Genomic DNA, 17870 nt, shown 5'->3' on the forward strand with positions numbered 1-17870 from the left:
TCTCTCATCTCTCTCATTGTTGTATCTATAAAGACAATATACCTCTCTCATCTCTCTCATTGTTGTATCTGTAAAGACAAGATACCTCTCTCATCTCTCTCATTGTTGTATCTGTAAAGACAAGATATCTCTCTCATTGTTGTATCTGTAAAGACAAGATACCTCTCTCATCTCTCTCATTGTTGTATCTGTAAAGACAAGATATCTCTCTCATTGTTGTATCTGTAAAGACAAGATACCTCTCTCATCTCTCTCATTGTTGTATCTGTAAAGACAAGATACCTCTCTCATCTCTCTCATTGTTGTATCTGTAAAGACAACATACCTCTCTCATCTCTCTCATTGTTGTATCTATAAAGACAATATACCTCTCTCATCTCTCTCATTGTTGTATCTGTAAAGACAAGATACCTCTCTCTTCTCTCTCATTGTTGTATCTGTAAAGACAAGATATCTCTCTCATTGTTGTATCTGTAAAGACAAGATACCTCTCTCATCTCTCTCATTGTTGTATCGGTAAAGACAAGATACCTCTCTCTTCTCTCTCATTGTTGTATCGGTAAAGACAAGATACCTCTCTCTTCTCTCTCATTGTTGTATCTGTAAAGACAAGATAACTCTCATTGTTGTATCTGTAAAGACAAGATATCTCTCTCATTGTTGTATCTGTAAAGACAAGATACCTCTCTCATCTCTCTCATTGTTGTATCGGTAAAGACAAGATAACTCTCTCATCGCTCTCATTGTTGTATCTGTAAAGACAAGATATCTCTCTCATTGTTGTATCTGTAAAGAGCTGTGGTGTCACTTTTCGTTTCTGATCGTTTCTATAGCGACGGGCCAACCAAGTTCACTCCCGAGTGGTCTAAGGCACTACATCTCAGTCCTAGAGGCGTCACTACAGACCCTGGTTCAATTCCAGGCTGTATCACAACAGGTCGGAATTGGTAGTCCCATAGGGCAGCGCACAATTGGTCCAGCGTTTCTCTCTCTCATAAATAAGAATTTGTTCTCAACTGACTTGCCTAGTTAAATAAAGTTTAAATAAAAAATATTAAAAAATATAAACCATACAATATAGTATGTCAGAGATGATTCTGCAGGCCCTACTATGGAAAGACTTAGTCGTCCTCTACTCTCAGCTAAGATGATTTATTTGACATAAGGGAAGTATGTAGGCAGATTGTGGCATGTGAAATTTCAAAAGTAGACTACATTTAGCTATATGTACATTTGCCGCAGTGTTTGGTATTAATCCACATATTCATGTGACTTCAGTAAGACTAGTAAAGACTCTTCACAAGCATTTAGGACAATAACTACTATTTATGGAATGGTTTAACTTTCAAAATGGATGGCTTTCTCTGTTGGTTTCCCTGAGTTAGTTCTGAGTCAGTCTATGGTTGCAAATACCAGGATTTCTGGAAAACCAGGAAATGTATTGAAAGTTAATGGAATTTTGCAACCCTTGCTCAGACATTTTCTACAAAGCAGAGGAAGAGAGGGCCTACCATCATTCCAGCATCTTTGATCCCCAGGGCCTGAAAATGTTTTCTCAACTGATAATGTACCTCTGCTAGCTCTGGATCAGAGAGCATTGAGAGGAGTATTTCCACAGAAATGCAAAAATAAATGCAATTTCCTGAAGCTAAAAAAGACTCTTCAATAATATGAAGCAGTGTCTTGGAGAGATACCTTAAGATACCTTATTGTTGAGTCAAGCATTTCGTGCCTAATCCTCGTTCTAATGCTTCTTCTGTTAAGCAATAACAATGGCTATTGGGTCCAGAGGGAAAGACTTCCATGCGTCACGCACAGCGATCCGCTCTAAAGACGCCGCATGTTCGCTCCGAGCGGCTGGCCCATGCCGCTCAGATCAAAGCCCCGATAGGTCACCGGCGCATTCCGCAAAATATTTGCTTGATAACAGCTGGCAGATTTGCCATATAACAACATAATAAGAAAAAGACCCTCATAAGGAAATGATAAGCCCCTCTCTTCCAGCTCGGACTCCTCTGGATGCAAAAGGCAATATCGTAACGTGATGAAGTAGGTCATGAAAATGGAAGACAGATGTGATGTATTTCCTTGGGTGCTGGACACAGGGAATCCATGACTTAATGCTTAATGCCCTGATGAAAATGTGCATTTATTGATAGAGAAGCAGGATATCAGATCGCATGAGATGTGCTCCTCAGAGATGGAACGTTGTTTAGTGAGTTCAGACCTTTTTCATTATAACGTTTAAAGCGTCGTCGTGGTCATCTTACATGGCTAGAATACACGGTTCTCAATCTGCTCTGTCATGTAGGTGTGCATACAAAAGCTCCCATATGGCAGCAGCGAACAATACATGTATTATGAAAAATGGCCAAGCGCATCACTGCTCTCCTAGTAAGTGACTATACTTACTATTATTGACCATAACATCCTTATGGCATTACTGGATGTAATCTGTCATCATCTGTCCTCAACTTGTAATGCCTTGCTAATAATGCCTGATGGAGTTATTAGTGGTACATAAATACCTGTAATGCTGATAGGTACAGTGGGGCAAAAAAGTATTTAGTCAGCCACCAATTGTGCACGTTCTCCCACTTAAAAAGATGAGAGAGGCCTGTAATTTTCATCATAGGTACACTTCAACTATGACAGACAAAATGAGAAAAGAAATCCAGAAAATCACATTGTAGGATTTTTAATGAATTTATTTGCAAATTATGGTGGAAAATAAGTATTTGGTCACCTACAAACAAGCAAGATTTCTGGCTCTCACAGACCTTCTTTAACCTCTTGAAACTAGGGGGCACTTTTTTTATTTTTGGAAAAATAACGTTCCCAAAGTAAACGGCTTATTTTTCAGGACCAGAAAATAGAACATGCATATAATTGACAGCTTAAGATAGAAAACACGCTAAAGTTTCCAAAACTGTAAAAATATTGTCTGTGAATATAACAGAACTGATATTGCAGGCGAAAGCCTGAGAAAAATCCAATCAGGAACGCAGCGGTTTCTAAATAAGAGTCCCTTCTTATGCGCCCCTATTGAGCAATGACTGGGATATCAACAAGATTCCTTTTTCTATGGCTTACTGAATGTGTCTAGTGTCACAAGACAAAGTTTCAGGCTTTTATTTTGAAAAATGAGCGTGAACGACAACATTGCGTCAGTGGTCGGGTGGTGGCTCTCATAGTGATTTGTGCGTAATAGACAAATGCGGCCATTGTTTCTGTCGCTCCTACTAAGAATACAACTGTCCCGGTTGATATATTATCGAATAGATACAGTATTTGAAAAACACATTGAGGATTGATTATAAACAACGTTTGCCATGTTTCTGTCGATATTATGGATCTAATTTGGAATATTTTTCGGTGTTGTCGTGACCTCAATTTCCGATCGATTTCTCAGCCAACTGTGAAGAACAAACGGAGCTATTTCGGCTAGAAAAATAATCTATATGGAAAAAAGGAACATTTGCTATCTAACTGGGAGTCTCATGAGTGAAAACATCCGAAGCTCATCAAAGGTAAACTATTTAATTTGATTGCTTTTCTGATTTTCGTGACCAAGCTGCCTGCTGCTAGCTAGCCATAATGCTATGCAAGGCTATCGATAAACTTACACAAATGCTTGTCTTGCTTTAGCTGTAAAGCATAATTTCAAAATCTGAGATGACAGGATGATTAACAAAAGGCTAATCTGTGTTTCAATATATTTCACTTGTGATTTCATGAATATGAATATTTTCTAGTAACATTTTTTGTCCGTTGCGTTATGCTAATTAGTGTCAGTTGATGACAATTCTCCGGAATGGGTAGTTCCAAGAGGTTAAGAGGTTCTGTCCTCCACTCGTTAGTAGTATTAATGGCACCTGTTTGAACTTGTTATCAGTATAAAAGACACCTGTCCACAACCTCAAACAGTCACACTCCAAACTCCACTATGGCCAAGACCAAAGAGCTGTTAAAGGACACTCTGACCTCTGTCATTGCCAACAAAGGGTATATAACAAAGTATTAAGATAAACTTTTGTTATTGACCAAATACTTATTTTCCACTATAATTTGTCATAGTTGAAGTGTACCTATGATCAAAATTACAGGCCTCTCTCATCTTTTTAAGTGGGAGAACTTGCACAATTGGTGGCTGACTAAATACTTTTTTGCTCCACTGTATATAGCTAGGCAAAAGAAGAAATATTATGATGTGGAGATATTCTGCGTGAACACCCTTTACATGTGTGCGTGTTTCTCTCATTTCAGAACTATTACCTCACTTTTTGGCAACGAGGAGACGGACTAACGTTTTAATTAATTAGGAGACGTGAGTGGAGCAAATGGAGAAAGCATTAGCCACAATAGAAAATAGTGACAAATAAAAATGGATTTGAACTGGCATAGGCTTCCACTCTAACGGCAGTCACCACACATGCACAGAATGTATTTTAACTGCTTGTGCATTTATGGAATGGTGTCCAAGTCAACCATAGCATATGGTTAGCATCTGAAAGGGAATGTCCACAGCCCTGCTTTGTGACATGTTTGATCATGATTTGTCATGATAAGAGCACACCTACATTGGGAGAATACAGTTCCAAAATGGAACAGACAATGACAATGGCCTTTGCACATGACATTTTGAATGAATCATTAAGGAACCCTGGTCACCATGGGGTGTTCACATCATGCGAGTGGCCTTCAGGCTCACACATGAGAAATATCACAAGACTGCCTCCCATGTCTGGAGGGTTACTGGGTAGGACTTCTGCTTGTCAGCGGGGTCCGGGGTATGGGGCGGGGAAGGAGGGGGCAAGAGAGGCAGGCTACATGTAGACACTGTGTTAGCCACCCTTCCCTTCCATATGGGAATGTTTACTTCCCCTTTGTGTTGTACAAAGATGAAAGCAGGAGATCAGTTTGAGCTGATTGCATGACACATTTTAGCAAATTTGCAGAGGAACTTCAAATGCCTTCAAAAACATTTTTCCATAGCCTGCAAGACCACACCATTATGTCTGATACCCTTTGTGAATAGGAGGTAAATATGCCTTATGCCTACGGACTGTACACAGTGCCTTCGGAAAGTATTCAGACCCCTTGACTTTTTCCACATTTTGTTACATTACAGCCTTATTCTAAAATTGATTAAATAAATAAAAATCCTCAGAAATCTACACACAATACCCCCATAATGACAAAGCGAAAACAGGTTTAAAAAATGATTGCTAATTTATTACAAATAAAAAACAGAAATACCTTATTGACATAAGTATTCAGACCCTTTGCTATGAGACTCGGAATTGAGCTCAGGTGCATACTGTTATCATTGATCATCCTTGAGATGTTTCTACAACTTGATTTACCAACCTGTGGTAAATTAAATTGATTGGACATGATTTAGTAAGGCACACACCTGTCTATATAAGGTTCCACAGTTGACCGTGCAAAAACCAAGCCATGAGGTTGAATTGTCTGTGAATTGTCCGTAGAGCTCAGAGACAGGATTGTGTCGAGGCACAGATCTGGGGTAGGGTATCAAAAAATAGCTGCAACATTGAAGGTCCCCAAGAACACAGTGGGCACCATCATTCTTAAATGGAAGAAGTTTGGAACCACCAAGACTCTTCCTAGAGCTGACTGCCCGGCCAAACTGAGCAATCGGGGGAGAAGGAACCCGATCAGGCCTTTATGGTAGAGTGGCCAGATGGAAGCCACTCTTCAGTAAAAGGCACATGACAGCCCGCTTGTAGTTTGCCAAAAGGCACTTAAAGACTCCCAGACAATGAGAAACAAGATTCTCTGGTTTGATGACACCAAGATTGAACTCTTTGGCCTGAATGCTAAGCGCCACATCTGGAGGAAACCTGGAACCATCTCTACGGTGAAGCATGGTGGTGGCAGCATCATGCTGTGGGGATGTTTTTCAGAGGCAGGGACTGGGACACTTGTAAGGATCGAGGCAAAGATGAACGAAGCAAAGTACAAAGAGATCCTTGATGAAAACCTGCTCCAGAGCACTCAGGACCTCAGAATGGGGTGAAGGTTTACCTTCCAACAGGACAACGACCCTGTTGCACACAGCCAAGACAATGCAGGAGTGGCTTCGGGACAAGTCTCAATGTGTTTGAGTGGCCCAGCCAGAGCCTGGACTTCAACCCAATCTAACATCTCTGGAGAGATCTGAAAATAGCTGTGCAGCGAAGCTCCCCATCCACCCCGGCAGAGCTTGAGATGATCTGCAGAGAAGAATGGGAGAAACTCCCCAAATACAGGTATGCCAAGCTTGTAGCGTCATACCCAAGAAGACTCGAGGCTGTAATCACTGCCAAAGGTGCTTCAACAAAGTATTGAGTAAAGGGTCTGAATACTTATATAAATGTGATATTTTCAGTTTTTTATATTTAATACATTTGCACACATTTGTAAAAATGTATTTTTGCTTTGTCATTATGGGTATTGTGTGTAGATTGATGTGGGGAAAAAAAACAATTTCATCAATTTTATAATAAAGCTGTAATGTAAGAAAACGTGGAAAAATTATTTTCCGAATGCACTGTATATCAGTATATAGAAGGACGTCATGGGAATGTTGTTTTTGAGGCTAAGTGTGACATGTTAAAGTACTGTAAATGTAAAATAAACTCTCCAAAACTATCTCCCTAAAATACCCAGACAGACAATGAAAGCAGAACACCATTACTTTATTGTGGAAAAAAAGCAACATTGGGAAAGTTTATACTGGCGCATCGTTTAAGCAAAGGCTACAAATCTTGATAATTTATACAAATACAACAACTTTCAAAAAATAAAACTTTAATTTAGTAAACTCTCTGAGTGCTCTGTGAGTATGATTCAGCAATACAACCCACCGCTTGAAATCCCTGAGCAGAGAGACAGAATGAAACACTTATTTCCATCTTCATTCATACTATAATTTGTTCATAAACAATTTATCCACAAGAGAAATTAGCACAACTTGTAATGGGGGTTGTAGGAGTGGGGTGGAAGGTGTGAAGGTAGAATAGTTTATTGTGATAACCTAGTTCAACATCACTATAACAGACCGATAGACATGGTGACCATAGCAATATACAACACAGTGTTGTACAGTGTTGTGCTGTATGGTCAAGACCATCACAATCGTCAGCACTGTAACAACCAGTAAGACCATCCAGCTCCAGCCAGACACAGTGCCATGCTGTGACTCCAATACTGGCAGCAGGACATGAGAACAGAGGTTACGTACAGAGTGGAGCAGGGCAACTATCTTTTTTTTTGTTCAATAAAGAACAAGGCAACTATCAGACTACTAACGTCATAAAGCACTGGATATGACCTCGGATGGATGGGGTGACTGCAGAGACAGCAAAAGAACAGCAAAAGAAATGGCAATATTTGAATACTTTTGACTTTTTGGTAGCCATTTAATTTATTGTCTATGATGAACTTAGTTTTTTTTTCATCAAATGCAATATCTTAGCATAATCAAGATACACCTGTCAGAAAAGGGGGTTGAGAATCTAATAGCTGTATAATACTTTTGTTCAGTCATAATGCAAGGCAAAGTCTTCCAGACAAACGTGTACAGGTATATCACATTTCTTGAAGGGAAATGGATCAATATTTATCTTACAAACTTCCTTCAACATACATTTAAAAAGCTAACACAGTACCAGCTGGTTTATATGCCAAGATAACACAAAGAAATAACTTACAAATATTAAACCGCCCAGTGGCTGTGGGCTTCTTTACCATAAACATAAATGTCATAGTGGGATCATCTCCAAAATACTTTTTCTTCCTTCCAAATGTAAGTTGATAAACGGTGGTAAATGTTTTAATGACAAGCACCAAGTAGATGTTAATTACACATAATATATACAAAATGGACGTTTAAGACCGAAAAGAGTGAGAGAACATGATGTGTTGATACTATGGAAAATCCTTCATATCTTACAGATACTGAACCTGCTGGGCACTGACATTCCCTTGCAAGTCAGACTATTGTCTCCATTATAATGTATGTGGCTTTTTACTGTATATATTAAACTTCATGTATACATACAAATAAAATAACATTTACGTTTTCAAAGCAATATTACATAAAAAGATTCCCTCAGACAAACTATAGCTGTGCATTGTTATGTAAAGGAGTGCATCGATTAGACAGCTATTTTGGTTAGGAGATTTCAGTCATCAGTAATGGCTTCCAACTGTCCCCTAATCATGTCTGAAGACATGTCATCAGTATGAATCACGAAGGAAGAGGAAGTCCTCAGTTCTCTGGTAATGTCCAAACCTCCAGCTAGCATGCCAACTTAGAGGGGCTAATGTTAGTATCGGAAGTTAGTTGGCCATTTCCTTTCATAACACATTACTGTCCTCTAAGACAAATATCCAAGGACACATGAGTAGCCTACACAGGAGCCATGTGATGTCTCTCTATGAAACAACAAGCTTATTGAAGGAATGTGAAATGATCTGCTACATTTACATGGAATAGGTTCACACCTTCAATTAGAAAGAGAGTTTGCAAATAATGACAGACATTTCTTTCAGTTCAAAGTCATTTCACCTTTCCATCTGACAGATGTATTGGCATTTTATTTCACAACTACCACTGTGTTTTTTGTCAACAATTTTATTTTACCTTTATTTAACTAGGCAAGTCAGTTAAGAACAAATTCTTATTTTCAATGACGGGTTCCCTTTTTATCACTCCATGATGCTCAACAATCTGCTACATATCGTTTGCAGGCATGGTGCTGTAGGTCTCAATGTCCAGCAACATGTACAATCAGTGAAATCTCATAGGAATTCGGAATCAATAATTAATCAACCCTGACCTCCACTAGTTGCCTACTGGGCAAAAGCCGGGTGAGTCAAGGTTGTTTTCATGTAATTTCCACCCCCAAATTCTATGCGATGACGTTGAATCAACGTGGAAAACAGATTGGATTTGAAAATAGTTAACGTAAGGCAATTGACTTATTTTCACTCAACGTTTTAACATACATCCAATAACATGGTGATGTTGTTGTTGTTGATTTCACAATGTATTCATGTTAGTTGACAACTCAACCAAATGTAAATCAAAACTAGATGTTGAACTGATGTCTGTACCCAGTGGGAGTGTTTCATTTGAGAACAACTGATAAAGCTGTTTACAACTGATAAAGCTGTAAACTCCAATACCATGCCACGAGTTCCACTGATATGCACAGAAGCCAATGAACTGAATTCAGACGAAGAACGTAATTAGACGGTGAGTAAAAGTAACTTCTACTCCACTGCTCCTGCTTCAGAGGGCAGCGCCTTGGGAAGTTATTTTTCCTGTCACTCGCACACACTTTTAATCTTGCACTGTCCCAGGACAAACGTTGTCCTTAAATATTTTTTAAGAATCTATAACTAATTCAAAACCTAATTAACCACAAAATATGGCCCACTTCAAGTTAAGTGCTCTGTTCAAGAGTCACAGATCCTGGGAGAGCAAGCACCCTTTTTGGACAAAGTTCCAGAATGTCATCATCCAATGTAGTGCTCCTCACAACAGACAGTCACGAGGAGCGTTCTGCTGTCCTCCCCCTTCCTCACCTTCCCAGTCTCTCCTCCCTCTCTCCTCTGAGGGTGACTTCTTCCCCAGGCTTGCTGCACAGATGGCTTGCTGGCTGGAGAGCTAACTCACAGCCCCATGGTCCTGAGGCCCTGTTTCTCCATGATGTTCCACAGCTTGCGAAGGTTGGACTGGGTGATGGTGTCGTCTGGTTTCAGCTGCAGAGCTCGCAGGTAGTTGGTCTCCGCCTCCCGCAGCTTCCCGTTGAGATGGAGAATGGCCCCTAGGTTCATCAGGGCTGCTGGGTACTGGAACACAAGAACAGGACAGTTCAGTTCAGTCATTCTCAGAATCACATCTCACAGAAGGCAACACTACTTCAAATAATGGTTATCTTTGGTTCTTTATAGCACCATTTCTTCTAGCAGTATAGAAAATCTTTGTTCAAATGTCACTCTGAATGGTGTCTTCAGTAATCCCAGACACTAACAGTCAGAGATGGATATGAAGGGGAGTGAGTATGTGGTTGGGAGTGGAGTAGAGTGCTGAGAGCACAGTCAGGCCTATTGAGGCAGTAGCAGACGTGGCAGGAGAGTAACAGTCTCCTACAGTACAACTCAGTCAGACCCCCCCCAGAGCTGTCAGCTCATTAAAAACTTTATTAACCTCCCACTAACAGCCTCTGTTTTGACTGTGGAATTAATTGCATAGATCATATATAATGTTACAACATCCCAAGGCTGAAAGCCATAAAAAAAATATGTTTGGATATAAATAATGCAAGTTATGTCATATCTACTTATTTTATGAATCTAGACTTGGTCGGATACATTATTTAATAAGAAAAGCACTTCTCGAAAGAGACGACATGACAGTCCACTAACAAGTTCTGAGAAAATATTGATAGGACAACGATTAAAGTTGAAATAAAGTATTTTTTAATCACATAGAAATTGGTGGGGTTGTTTGACTAGAATGGAGGCATTTTATTGCCTGAAACCAAGCTCTACCTCAATACAGAATACTCAATCCTCTTTATCATACAGGCCTACTCAACATGCTTCCAGTTGACCTATTACAATAATGTCTGATTGCCAAAACAGAGGACAAATGTCATGATACTGTAGGTTAATTCAGTCAGCCAATAGGATATAGTAGTCATTTTTCAGACCTTAAACTAAATCAGTCTCAGTTAACAGGACCAATCGCCAAAGTTAAACAGCATACTGTGACAGTAGTGATATGCTGTTGGACCAGCCATCTAGACCGCCCAGGCCATAGTGCCAGAGTCAGTTCAAGGGATGTGTCACACGGGATCGTAAGAGAGTGGTGTTCAGATCCCAATCTAAATCAAAACAATCCAGAGCAAAACCATTCAGAGAGACGTGAGACCAAGGATGTGTGTCTAAATCAAAACAATCCAGAGCAAAACCATCCAGGATGAGACCAAGGGATGTGTCACACGGGATCGTAAGAGAGTGGTGTTCAGATCCCAATCTAAATCAAAACCATCCAGAGAGACGTGAGACCAAGGGATGTGTCACACGGGATCGTAAGAGAGTGGTGTTCAGATCCCAATCTAAATCAAAACCATCCAGAGAGACGTGAGACCAAGGGATGTGTCACACGGGATCATAAGAGAGTGGTGTTCAGATCCCAATCTAAATCAAAACAATCCAGAGCAAAACCATCCAGAGAGACGTGAGACCAAGGGAGTGGTGTTCAGTGTCAAAACAATCCAGAGGGATGAGACCGTAAGAGAGTGGTGTTCAGATCCCAATCTAAATCAAAACAATCCAGAGCAGAACCATCCAGAGAGACGTGAGACCAAGGGATGTGTCACACGGGATCGTAAGAGAGTGGTGTTTAGATCCCAATCTAAATCAAAACAATCCAGAGCAAAACCATCCAGAGAGACGTGAGACCAAGGAAGTGTCTCACGTCTCATATTCATTTGGAAGATAATTCATTGTACTTGTGTGCAGTTACGCAACTGTTACAGAGTAATAACACACAGCATTATATTATGGTTGATTAATGACTGTTTTGAATGTAAAGTTCAGAGCTTGTCATGAGAGAGATCAAAATAATTCTAACTAAATAATGACACATACTGGGTGAGTTGCTGAACTGCACATGCATTGTTTTTTTCTGATAGTTTTTTTATTTGCTATTTGTCAAATGTCATCTGTCTCAATAAAAAATACCAATAACAGTTTGTAAAGTCATAGAATATAATTCTGCTGTTTTGGTGACTTATAAGTAATTATCACACATAGGTATTTGTCTCATGAAACGCCATGTGTTTATGTCATCATGGTTTGACATTTTCACAAATTTCACCAAAAGTTTATAAAATACTTAATTTCTTCCCCTCAGACCATAGACCACTGTGGAGTAATACTGCTGCCAATACTGTAGCATGGCAGGGGAAAAGTGTCTATGAACGGAATGGGAAATGCTGCGTGGCAAAGGTTTACAAATGTCTAAATGGACCCCACTATGCACATTAGTATAAACAACAGCGTCTTGGTGATATATTAAAAGTTGACATGAAGAACTTAAATCTCAGGACTCAATTCATGTCCTTAAAACAAAAATATTTTTCACCTGGCATGTTGTAATTGACGAAACAACATCAACTGTGTGGAACAAATAGAAACTGGACTAGTAATTCCAAATCATGTTGTGTGCTAGCTAATAATAAATACAGGTACTGTAACCGCCAAAATAAAGGAAACACCCAACAGAAAATGTCCTAATAGGGCGTTGGGCCACCACGAGACACCAGAACAGCTTCAATGCGCCTTGGTATAGATTCTACAAGTGTCTGGAATGTGTCACCATTCTTCCACGAGCAATTCCATAATTTGGTGTTTTGTTGATGCTGTCTCAGGTGCTGCTCCAAAATTTCCCAATTGGGTTGAGATCTGGTGACTGAGTCACACACACGCACGCACGCACGCACGCACGCACGCACGCACGCACGCACGCACGCACACACACACACACACACACACACACACACACACACACACACACACACACACACACACACACACACACACACACACACACACACACACACACACACACACACACACACACAGCCAAATATATTTTATATTCATGACGTCGTCGCTGCTCACGTTGCTCCCTCACGTTGCTCCCAAGATTAGCAAACTTAGGCATGACATGCCAGCAACAAATGTCGAACCTACACATCCAAGCATTGTAATTTTGAATTCCATAATCTCGAATTCAGAGGTGAAAAAATTATTATTGTCTATCAACAATGACAAATCACCTGGGTCTGACAACTTAGATGGAAAATGACTGAGGATGATAGCGGACAATATTGCCACTCCTATTTGCCATCTCTTCAATCTAAGCCTACAGTAAAGTGTGTGTCCTCAGGCCTGGAAGGAAGCAAAAGTCATTCCGCTACTCAAGAGTAGTAAAGCACCTTTTATTGGCTGAAATAGTCAACCAATCAACCAATCTTTACTGCTATACTGTGGATTGAGAGTTACCCTTCTAACAGAACACAGAGTGTTTCTTTAATGGTAGCCTTGCCAAAATAATCCAGGCAGAATCAGGCATTCCCCAGGGCAGGATGGTGGCAAAATTGCTGTATCTATGCATTTAACTAAAGTCACAATGTACTAATGTGACTTGCTCCCTCTACTAGAACACTCCCCTTTGTCTAAGTGACTGACTCATGGTTCTGGACTTAAGGCCAAATTTAGCAGTAGACTGGACTAAGCCCTGAGAGACGAGCAAGACAAATGGTTTCGGTTCCTTTTAGAAACAGTGTCGAGACAATGAGCATTTATAAATGGCGTGACATTTATCAACAAGGCAACCTCACCACAGGCAACCGCAGCTTCTCATAGTCCTTTGGCTGTACATTGGGGTCACCAACCAGTGCTTCCTCATGGCTATTGTTCTGTTTGGTTGTCACACCACCCAAAGGGGGTTTGTACTTTTATAATAAAAACCTTTTGAGAGATTGTTAATCTTGGGGATAGGGCTGTTTACTGCCCCCACTGGAGTAATTGCGTGCCCATAGTAAACATAATTTTTTTTGTCAAAAGTTGCTAATATATGCAAATAAAAATATTATTGAATAGAAAACATTCTAAAGTTTCTAAAACCGTTTAAATTATGTCTGTATGTAAAGCAGAACTCTCAGGGCAGTCATTCTCCCAAACTCTCTCTTGTCATCAGAAAGGTTGGCCCAACTTTGACGTCATCGCCCCCACCCTTCCCAAGCACCTACAGGTCTGGGAACAGTCTCTCTGTCTTCAGCGCGATCTCAGCTTTCAATGGGGATTCTCATTGTGAGAATCGCTCGCTCAAGAGAGTTTTGGCGGGCCGAAACCTTTCGGTCACGTGAAAAACAGGTCACTCTCATGCGCACTCTGCTCCGGTCCTGTCTTTTTTCCAAGATCGATTATACAATGCATGCGTTTCTGTTCGTCCTCACGATTGCTGTACACCTTTATAACATGTTAAAGCTTGATTATGAAGTTAGTTTGACAAGTTTAGTCGACATATAATATGTAAGTTCGACGTTTTTGTGCGCATCCACTTGACTTTTGGCTACATATCAACCGAAATGTGTCGTGTTTAAGAACTGAAAGACACAGACTGCAAAACTAAACGCTGTTTTTGGTAAGTATAATTCCTTCCAGGTCTTCTGATGGAAGAACAGCAAAGGTAAGGGAATATTTATGTGGTAAATTTGGGTTTATGTGGACTCCAAGATAGAGGAGCCATAATGCTACTTTTTGAGCGCCGACTCATAGTATAGCCTAGTGAACGAAACCTGTAACGTTAAAAATAAATGTAACACAGCGATTGCATTCAGAAGAAGTGTATCTAACTATATATATGTAGAACATGCATATTTAGTCAAAGTTTATGATGTGTATTCCTTGTTAGCTGACGTTATCTGCCGGAGCTATCGTCATTTCTCAGGACATTTGAGTAGCATTTTTTGAACGATGCATCATTGTAAACAGAGATTTATGGATATATATAGCATAGTATTGAAAAAAACATAAATGTACTGTGTAACATGTTATATTACTGTCATCTGATGAAGATTTCAAAAGGTTAGTGCATTATTTTTCTTTTAATCCTGCGTTTGTTGATTGCATATTTTTTTCAACTTGGCTATGCAAATTAGCTGTGTCTTCGGTGGTGGTTTGACATAAATATGTGCTATGTTTTCGTCGTAAAACATTTTAGAAATCTGACTTGCTGGGGAGATAAACAAGGTGTTTATCTTTCATTTGAGCCATTGGACTTGTTAATGTGTGGAGGTTAAATATTTTTAGGAATATTTTTGCGTTCCATGCGCCACCTTCCAGCTGAACGTGGGGGTGTGTGTGTGCCAAAATTGGAACCCTAGTCCCCTTCTGGTTAAACACTCCAGAATTGCAATTCTTTTATAAAAGTTGTTGTTTGAAGAATCTACAGTCTCTCTTCTTTTCTGGTTAGAATTTCCATGACAGTAGTTGTCTAGGCCCCTTACCTTTTTTTCAATCTTTACTAATGACCTGCGTCACTCAACATTATACACATCAGCTACTACAGCGAGTGAAATCACTGCAACACTTAACAAAGAGCTGCAGTCAGCTTCAAAACGAGTGGCAATAAATAAGTTAGTCTTAAATATTTAAAAAACTAAAAGAATTGTATTTGGAACAAATCATCCACTAAACCCTAAACCTCAACTAAATCTTGTAATAAATCATGTGGAAATTGAGCGTGTTGAGGAGACTAAACTGCTTGGAGTAACCCTGGATTGTAAACTGTCATGGTCAAAACATGTTGATACAACAGTAGCTAAAATAGTGAGAAAAGGGCGGGATAATCCATGGTTTTCTTCTGAGCTGTCTTGTATTATTCACGACCGTAATCTAGTCTGGCCTAAAGCAAGGAAATCATGTTCTGATGATGATTGGCTTATTTTTAGGCAGTTACGAAACAAGTGTTCTTTTCTTCTCAGGAAGGCCAAGTCTGAATATTTTATGTCTGTTACCACTGATAACCTGAATGACCCTAGAAAGTTTTGGAAGGCTATTAACTTCTTGCGTCGAGCAATCCCGTATCCGGGAGCGTAATAATAGCCTAAAGCTCATAACCATAACGCAACGTTAACTATTCATGAAAATCGCAAATTTAATGAAAGAAAATGTGCTAGCTCTCAAAATGATATGCATAGGAGAAAGCACACTTCCACGAACGATTTATCATCAAATAGATATGTGAAAAACACCTTGAGGATTGATTCTAAACAATGTTTGCCATGTTTCTGTCGATATTATGGAGTTAATTTGGAAAAAAGTTCGGCATTGTAATGACTGAATTTTCGGGGGGTTTTCTTAGCCAAACGTGATGAACAAAACGGAGCGATTTCTCCTACACAAAGAATATTTTTGGAAAAACTGAACATTTGCTATCTAACTGAGAGTCTCCTCATTGAAAACATCCGAAGTTCTTCAAAGGTAAATGATTTTATTTGAATGCTCTTCTTGTTTTTGTGAAAATGTTGCCTGCTAAATGCCAGGCTTAATGCTATATTAGCTATCAATACTCTTACACAAATGCTTGTGTAGCTATGGTTGAAAAGCATATTTTGAAAATCTGAGATGACAGTGTTGTTAACAAAAGGCTAAGCTTGAGAGCTAGCACATTTATTTCATTTCATTTGCGATTTTCATGAATAGTTAACGTTGTGTTATGCTAATGAGCTTGCGAATGGAATTACACTCCTGGATACGGGTTTTTTTCGTAGCTAAACGTGATGAACAAAACAGAACGATTTCTCCGAAACAAATAATCTTTCAGGAAAAACTGAACATTTGCTATCTAACTGAGCGTCTCCTCATTGAAAACATCCGAAATTCTTCAAAGGTAAATTATTTTATTTGAATGCTTTTCTGTTTTTTTGTGAAAATGTTGCCTGCTGAATGCTAACGCTAAATGCTACACTAGCTATCAATACTGTTACACAAATGCTTGTTTTGCTATGGTTGAGAAGCATATTTTGAAAATCTGAGATGACAGTGTTGTTAACAAAAGGCTAAGCTTGAGAGCTAGCATATTTATTTCATTCCATTTGCGATTTTCATGAATAGTTAACGTTGCGTTATCTCGACGCAAGAAGTTAAATTGTCTGTCTTGATTGGTGTGCCCCAAGGCTCTGTACTTGGTCCTCTCTTATTCACTATTTATATAAATGATTTAGACAAAAATGTCCAAAATGCACAACTTAATTTTTATGCTGATGATACTGTTATTTACTGTTGTGCCTCGTCTCTTACAAAAGCTTTCCAGAACATGCAAACTGCTTTTTATACTGTTCAACATACCTTGTGTCAATTGAAGCTTATCCTCAATACTGACAAAACTAAACTAATGGTGTTTTCTAATGCAAGAAATAGACCTCTGAACCTTTCACCTATTACTACCTGTCAGGGCAAGGAGATTGAGGTTGTAACCTCATATGGGGCGGCAGCGTAGCCTAGTGGTTAGAGTGTTGGACTAGTAACCTGAAGGTTGCGAGTTCAAACCCCTGAGCTGACAAGGTACAAATCTGTCGTTCTGCCCCTGAACAGGCAGTTAACCCACTGTTCCCAGGATGTCATTGAAAATAAGAATATGTTCTTAACTGACTTGCCTGGTTAAATAAAGGTAAAAAAAAATATATATATAAATATCTTGGAATTTTAATTGATGACGGCCTCTCTTTTAAATTGCATAATCAACAATTTAGCAAAAAATTAAGCTGAAATTGGGATTTTATTTTAGGAATAAGGCCTGTTTTTCTTTTGAAGCCAGAAGGAGGCTAGTGTCAGCTACATTTATGCCTTCACTAGACTATGGGGATATTTTATAGATGAATGTTTCTGCTCAGTGTTGGAGATCAATTGACACTCTTTACCATTGCACTTTGAGATTTTTTAAAACTGCAAAACCCTTACGCACCACTGCACTTTGTATACCAGGGTTGGCTGGCCTTCTCTAGTCACTCGTAGGCTCAGTCACTGGTATACTTTTATTTACATAGCCATTTTGGGTTAACTACCTTTTTATTTGTGCATTTTTATTGTTCAGAAATGTGGTGGGTACTCTCTTCGTTCGCTGGACTTCCTGCTAACTGTTCCAAATGTCCAAACTAAATTTGGTAAAAGGGCTTTTATGTACTCTGCGCCATCGTCTTGGAACACCTTACAAAATACTTTTAAACTGGAAGAACCTGTCCCGATTGGTGTTTTTAAATCACTGATGAAGGATT

At 39.4% G+C, this 17870-nt stretch overlaps 1 protein-coding gene across 1 annotated transcript in view; it reads right to left on the reverse strand.

Moving 5' to 3' along the window:
* Positions 1-6687: 6687 nt before the first annotated feature.
* LOC124034621 (protein O-mannosyl-transferase TMTC2-like) overlaps positions 6688-17870 on the reverse strand; it is a 182535-nt gene continuing 171352 nt past the window's right edge. The window contains exon 12 of the mRNA XM_046348038.1: positions 6688-9867. Within this exon, the coding sequence (XP_046203994.1) occupies positions 9688-9867 (180 nt within the window). The 3' untranslated portion in view covers positions 6688-9687. The remainder of the gene's footprint in view (positions 9868-17870) is intronic.

Source organism: Oncorhynchus gorbuscha, linkage group LG01, assembly GCF_021184085.1.
Source record: "Oncorhynchus gorbuscha isolate QuinsamMale2020 ecotype Even-year linkage group LG01, OgorEven_v1.0, whole genome shotgun sequence".
Classification (NCBI taxonomy): Eukaryota; Metazoa; Chordata; class Actinopteri; order Salmoniformes; family Salmonidae; genus Oncorhynchus; species Oncorhynchus gorbuscha.